General features: G+C 36.1%; 1 protein-coding gene across 3 annotated transcripts; it reads left to right on the forward strand.

Annotated features, from left to right (window-relative positions):
• Positions 1 to 648: 648 nt before the first annotated feature.
• Positions 649 to 6,207, forward strand: LOC113289892. Of its 3 annotated transcripts, none has more exons than XM_026539321.1 (10): positions 649 to 777; positions 1,212 to 1,666; positions 1,770 to 1,905; positions 2,031 to 2,111; positions 2,576 to 2,945; positions 3,122 to 3,234; positions 3,436 to 3,600; positions 3,724 to 3,863; positions 5,571 to 5,663; positions 5,776 to 6,207. In XM_026539321.1, exons 2-10 carry the CDS (start codon positions 1,518 to 1,520, stop codon positions 5,936 to 5,938), a joined length of 1,410 nt encoding a protein of 469 aa, XP_026395106.1. In that variant the 5' UTR covers positions 649 to 777; positions 1,212 to 1,517; the 3' UTR covers positions 5,939 to 6,207. The 3 variants fall into 3 exon arrangements, with proteins under 3 accessions (XP_026395106.1, XP_026395105.1, XP_026395107.1); XM_026539320.1 differs by having other exon boundaries at positions 695 to 963; XM_026539322.1 differs by lacking the exons at positions 649 to 777; positions 1,212 to 1,666 and having other exon boundaries at positions 1,849 to 1,905; positions 2,031 to 2,133.
• Positions 6,208 to 7,133: the final 926 nt, after the last annotated feature.

A 7,133-nucleotide genomic window follows, 5' to 3' on the forward strand; every position in this document is an offset into this window, starting at 1 on the left:
ATTTTGTATATGTCAAAAGTCTATTCATCCTTAAATCAATACATGAATACCGATCATGAACGACTTTACTTTTGACAAAATATGGGACAACATAGTTCACGGACGTAAACACCAATATCCCATAACAAATTGCAATATAAAAAATCATAAAGATTAAATACTGCAAACCATCATCCTCCAAATATTTTTATAATTTAAACCAATAAACCCTAAAAAAGAATAAGAAGATGAAAAATAATAGCTATGTGTAGTCACAATCATTGCTATTCAAGCACTAGTTATTCTTCTAACTAAACCAAAAAGAAGACATAGTAGGCAACAATATCTTTGAGAAATTCCTTATCATTCACGAACTCCTTGTCATCAACCTCCATTAAAATATAAGGTACAAGATGTATACATATATTTTTTTAATTTTATAAATCTGAATGGATGAACAAGAAAGAGGCTGTGATCGTACCTAACCTTATCCTCTTTCTTTTTTTTTTGTTTCTTTTTTGTTTTTGTGTCTTGTTTAAGACAAAGATAAAGTAATCTATCAATCTACAGCGTAGAAGCAAGTCTACGTACAAAAACATCCCTTTCACTTCCATCTATCCATCCAACCCCACTCGTGATTCAGCAAATTTTGCTAAAATTTAAAATCAATTTGAAGAAGAAGAAGTATTTTAAAGAGAACAGGTCCAGGCGAGAGGGAGGGAAGAGTCACGGAAATATCTTTTTTATTTTTATTTTTTAAAGTGGAATTGACGCAAGCAAGCAGCAATAGCTCAACTGGTACACACAATAATACCCCCAATCAAATTCAAAACCCCCCCAGAACTTTAAAATTTTATTTCTTTCTTTTTTGTTTCTTGTGCATAATTATTGCATTCATTCATCTATTCCAAAGGGGAAGGAAGGAAAGATAGAAGAGGAATTTGTATTTAAGTACAAGTGCTAGCAATGAGTGACAACAAATCAGTACTATTTTTTTTCTTTTTCTTACATAAGCCTAAGTTATCATTCTCATGATTATGATGATTCAAGAGCTTATTTCATTCTTTCTCTATTGACTTCTTCTGCTTCTACTTCTTGTGTTGATTCTATCTATCTATGTATTCTTTTTTTTTTTGTTTTGATCAGAAATTCTATCTATGTATGCCTTGTAGAACACTAATGGTTCAACTTGTTTTGACTAGTGGTATTTTTCTTGTTGTTCCTGCTATTAGCTTCTTGGGTTACAATATTATTCTCAGATGTTCATCATCATTGCCATCAAAGGCCATGGATGATGGCTTTGTCAACCAACATATAAACTCGCTGTTGTTGCCGTTGCCGTTGCCGTCTTCATCATCGTCGCCATCTTTTATTGTTAGTAATCTACAATCATACAGTTCCCTTCAATTTACCAACACCCATGTTTTTGATTTGGTTACTAGATTGAAAAAACAACCTGCCGACATCATCACTCTCTCTGCTTTCCTTTAGTGAATTTCCCCGTCATTTTGAACCCCATCGTTAAAATCATTGGTAACATGCTGCCTTTGTCATTCGCCACTACCGTAATCTCTTCCTCCTCCGTTTGTCATCGTAATGTGCAAACAAATGCAGCTTCGGCGTTTATGGATATGACGGCTCCTTCCTTAAGTGTTAGTCACTGTCACGGTGGTAGCTCACATATAAGGTAATACAAGCTAAATGATCTTTCCTCGTTGTGTTACAATTTTATTTAATTATTTAAATAAGATGACAAGTGCTAAAAGAGGAAAACTGATTTTGCTTGTTAGGTTGTCTGGATGTGGCTGGACTTGTAATAACCAAAAGAGGAGTATGTATACAAGTTACACTCCCCCATTGGCCTCTCTATCTGGTAGTCACACACTGGCTAGTAAAGATCAAGTGCACTCCAATTTATATCTAGAGGTGTGTTTGTTTGTGGCTCTTTGTTCACTTATTAAGGTGTAAAAACATTCATGCAATCTACTCCGTGTTTAATCTTTGACGAATCTATCTGTCAACCTATTACTCAATAATGGATCAACAAGCAGGTTTTGGAGGACGCCAGGGAAAAGTTTACCCATGAGATCCCTCGCTGCTCCAATGACAAGGGATACCTTTCTCTTGCTAAGGTAATAGGATTCTTTCGCCAAGGTACTACTTCTTACTTAGTGTTTTAATAGAGAAGAACTCACAGTAGCATACTAGCATATTCCTTTTTCCTTGAAAACATTCAGTTCAAACAATTAATCGTATTAAAGAGCGGAGCCAAATTAGCACATGTCACTATGAGTAACATCATGGATTAGATATGTCGTAATTATCCAATGCCAGTTGTTCACCCTTACTGTATTATGTCTTTAATCAATTGCCATTTCAATATCATTCTTCAGAAGTAAAAATTGGTACTATTTTCCTTTGTGGGATTGTAATTTATGTCTTCTTGCGTTCTTCGTAACTCCCGCAGGTTCCTTTAGTGTGAAAATTCAAAGATAAGATCGATATGTTTGTTTCCATGCCTATAGTGCTTCCATTTTAGATACTTGGTGCTTATCTAAACCTATTTCCCCTTCATCTACTGTGTAAATTCTTGCAGGCTTTGCTATATGTTGCAGCTGAAGATGAAGCTTTCATGGCCATTAATCGAGAGATGGATTCAAATTCTATCCGAAGTGAACGGAGAGAAGATGGTTCGACATTCTTTAGACCTAAAGATGACTGGTCCGACTTGGAGACAATGCCTTTGGCTGGCAAAAGTATGTCTGAATGGTTGGCTGAGTTGGACAACATTGCCAAAGAAGTTGAAGCAGAACTAATTCCGAGAGATATAGGTTGTGATTTGATGGAAGTTATGGAGGCAGTGAATTCTGTACTTTTAGAGTACAGGGGATTCAGAAGGTTTCCTACCCTTGTTGATTCAAAGTTTTCATATTTGCATACGGTATTAAGCTCTGGTCGTAGCAGTGGTAAGTTGAATTCCACAAAAGATTATCTCTCTTCTATGTTTGCCTTGGGCATCAAACATACGTATCTTATCTATGGTGTGTTATATTGACTCAGTTTTATTAAAGCATAATAATTCCTTCTAATCAAGCACAGTACTTTTTGCCATCTAATACATCTTAATGTATCCAACTGACAGCCATATTGCTGAGCATTATCTATATTGAAGTTTGCCGAAGAATTGGCGTGACAGTTATTGGATCTCGAGTTGGGGAGGAATTTTTGATATGGCCTCAAACAGAGAACCCTGAGGTGTGATAACATCCGAACTTGTTTTCTGATCAATGTTCTGTTCTGTAACTTCTGTTGTATGTATCTGAAGTTGTATCTGTGTATTGATACATTCATAGCAGTCGGCATCTTAATAATTAGATATTTCCTCCAGTAGCACTGTGTATCTTTTATCCTTCTATACCACATGGTGGTGTTAATCTTTTTTTCCTTCCCGCGCAGGAACTTTTCAAAGTGACATCAGGGAATAGCTTGTTTTCTCTAGTTAATGGAAGGTGCGTAGAGGATCCAAGCTCAAAGGCTTCCGACTTGAAAAGTAAATCACTTTTGGGACTTGATATTGCAACTGACAAAGATATCGTTGGGATTGCATTGGCTAATTTGATTGTAAGCTGGCTATCTTATCCTTGTAACGACCACTTCCTCCGCACCTTATTTTGTTTATGTTCTTATTTTTTCTTGTTCTGGTGCTTAATTCTTCCTCTTCGTTATCCTCTTCCCTATCCGCAGAGACTTCACTGGAAACGTGCTTCAAGGATGAACCATGGTTTAATGCTGACTTCTCCACTCAGACGCATTGGAGAGGCAAATGAAAATTTTAATACGTTTGATGATTCAAAACACCCTTTATTGCGCCCTCTTGAGTTAAGGTAGTTTTCTTGCGAACTCTCCTATTCTGTTTGTAGATTTTTTGGCTTCTCTACTTCAAGTCATCTGTGTAATGCATTGAATGACTGATTACATTTTTGTGAAACATCGTCTTCATAAGTATTTAGACTTGTAGAACCGTCCAAATTGACATTTTCCTACCGATAGGAATTAAATTTCCTTTATTCCTTCCCTCAAAGAATTGTATATGAATGGTGCTTAACCAGAGTGGTCGTTACATGCATAGAGGTTATTAATAAGGCAACAACTACCTCCTGTATAAAATATCTCTAATAAATAAGTGCCACTGCCACATTGAGAAGAACATACTTTGCTACTTTCTTTCGAAGTTAGATACTTGATCGCTTAACCGTTTGCAGCTAGCGTCAATTCTATCTTTTTAGGCGAGACAATCCATTACCCTTCCACATCAAGTGTCACTGCGTTCATTTGTGTTTTGACTATTACCTAAGGTAGGAAATAAGAGCTAGTGTAAAGTGATCACTCTATATGCCGTTAGGTGTCTCACCAGTCTTTGTTAGATCCATCTACCTTCTTTATGCACCACATTATACCTTTCTATGCAAATTCACAGTTTTACAGTAATTGGTTTTGATTATGGTATTGTAGCAGATTCTTTTTTGGTTTAGGTTCATGTATCCGGTGTAACATTAAGAATAACGTGTTCCAGTCACATCAGGAGTCTACAGGCCCACCTACTTATACACCCTGGTTTCTTTATTTTTTGAGATGTTAAAAGGAATTGGTTGTTTTTCTCAATAGTTACAAGTCTGTTTTGGAGTTTTAAGAATGTGAACTTTAGCTTTGTGGAGCGCAACTTAACATATATGTGGATTCAAAAGCTTTTAAATTAAACCCTATACAAACCTATTACTAGGTCCTTGTGTTATTTCTCCAACTACGAATGATACTCAATCTACAGTCTGATTGGTAGCCAGGTGACTTTTTTTGGTTCCCAACTGGTCTTCCTCGTTCTACAACAGCAATGCATGTGTGAGCAACGTAGGGCCTGTATTTGGGGTTTGCTAGATTTTAAATGATAAATTAGTGTTGGCTCTTCGCAAGTGTTCTCGGTTTTTGGTTAGTTTCACTATTCAAGTTATAAAATTTAAATAATCTTTAAAGTTCCCAAGTTGTTTTCTAAATTTTAGTAAAACTCGAGCTATCAAATATATTCCAGGTTTCAAGATTAGTGCGCATTATCACAAATCAGCATTTCTTATCATATCTTTGCAGACTCCAATATTTAAGTAGCCTAGCCTGTTTCTTAACCTAATTTTTCCATCTTTAGGACGACTTCAAGAGGGTAATATCAAGTGGGTATTTCCTGTAGACTTCATTTTTATTTTTTATTTGTAAGTTCTTTGGCTGTAGAGTAGTGACATTTAAATATCACATGGTTGTTCATCACGTAATTTGATAATTGTTGTCCATGGCATCCTATTCCTAAATCCAGTAATTCTCTCGCTTCCATTTTCCTTGGTACTGTAACTGCCTCAAATTGTATTTTTGAAAAGAGCATTAACTTTGGGGTTTGATTCTCTAATCTTAAAAATCCAAGTTATTTTGTGTAAGAATGCAGATTTTTTTTAATTTGCTCAGGGTAGGAAAGCATGTGGTTACTTATGTAGCCTTTTTTTTGTTTTTATTTTTATGTATTGGTGTTTTGTGCTTTCCTTTTTTTTTAGGTTGGCTATAATGGCATCTGAAAGATTGTTGCTTCTCCAACCACATAATTGGGCATTAAGGAGAGACCATGGCATGCTCTTATTCTACAGCAGGTAAAGACGGTCACAACTTAAACAGGACTATGATGCTAACTGCATAGTTATTCGTAACGCACACAGTGAATCCTGCTGTATGCCTGAATCCGTTTTGGTCACCCTACTGCAGGAAATATGCGGAAGCTGTCCAAGAGCTTAGCATTTGCATGGCGTTTGCACCTGTAGAAGAGGCAGAAGTTCTGGAGCCATTTGTTGAGAAATTGCACTTGTTACGAATTGAATCTTCTTGGAAGTCTTTGGAACACAACGGTGGTCGGTTGACAGTTCCTTGATTTCATATTGTTTCTTTTCTTTTCCGTCTTGTTGTACAGGAGGATTTGTTCCTTAAATCTAATTTTCGGTCATTATGTAGAAAAAAGTTGAGTTCTGTGTAAGATCTTTAGTATTGCCAACAGCTTGGAGCTCAGGGCACTAAGATCTTTAGTACTGCCAACAGCTTGGAGCTTAGGGGACTATATCTTCTTTTCTTTAATGGCATCAATATCTTGGGTACTATTGATATGTTTGGACTCGCAACTACTTAAGATGGTAATTTTGTTAAGTGACTCCATTTCGGAGATGTTCGTTTTTTTTTATGTTGGTTAGATTATCAAAAGTAACATTTGAAGAACTGAATTAAAACATCTCTGCCACAACAACTTGATGAGGGCAGAATCATATGCTGAACAAGTTTTCCTTAACACATTAGTTTGTGGGTATACTTAAGAATGAGCAATGCTAAATTCCTACGTGTGAAGTTGTGTCCAGGATAAGACTGCCAGATATAACTTGTGTTAGCACAACACAAGTTACCCATCTTGAACTTAGTAACAGGAATTGGAAGTAAATAAACGGGCAAAGCACAAAACGAAGCAAGAAGATGTGAAAAGAAAGGGATAGTAGCCGATTCTGGACGCAAGTTATTAACAAAATTCGAGTTCCATTTAATAGGAAAAAAAGTAAATCCAGGGTTTCAAATTTCTTGTAAAACAAGTTTGAGGTTTCTTATAAAACAAACAAAAAAAACTCGGAAAAAAAAGAATTCTCTCATAATTAAAACACTTAAGAAAATATTTTTGGAATTAATTTTTCAACGAAAAACTTGCGCAAAATAATTCCGAGTAGAGTATACATAGACAAGACTTGGTGCGTGGTATACGGGCATGTGACATGGGTTGGGCCATGTATCGTCTGTCCACTCATTCCGCCCACGTTTGTCTAACTAGCCGTAATAGAATAGTTATATAATGGTCATCCTTCTATACTATACCCAATGAGGGACTAAAGAGATTCATTGACTCAAAGGAAATGAGTGAGTATCCATGGTCCCAAGATCAAACCATACCAAAACCAAAAAACATTTATTAAAACTCATTCTCTCCAACATTTTACACAACGTTGTTTAACAGGTGTTGAAATAAATTCGTAGGTGGGGCTTTCTGATTGTGAGAACATGATCTGAAGGATGAGAACCACAAGGAAGAACTT

This window comes from Papaver somniferum, chromosome 6 (assembly GCF_003573695.1).
Source record: "Papaver somniferum cultivar HN1 chromosome 6, ASM357369v1, whole genome shotgun sequence".
NCBI lineage: Eukaryota > Viridiplantae > Streptophyta > Magnoliopsida > Ranunculales > Papaveraceae > Papaver > Papaver somniferum.

Coding starts and splice junctions, on each gene's coding strand:
- LOC113289892 (XM_026539321.1), top strand. CDS start 1,518: ATGCTGCCTTTGTCATTCGCCACTACCGTAATCTCTTCCTCCTCCGTT. Junction 2,112..2,575: donor GATACCTTTCTCTTGCTAAG/GTAATAGGATTC, acceptor AAATTCTTGCAG/GCTTTGCTATATGTTGCAGC. Junction 5,664..5,775: donor ATGCTCTTATTCTACAGCAG/GTAAAGACGGTC, acceptor ACCCTACTGCAG/GAAATATGCGGAAGCTGTCC.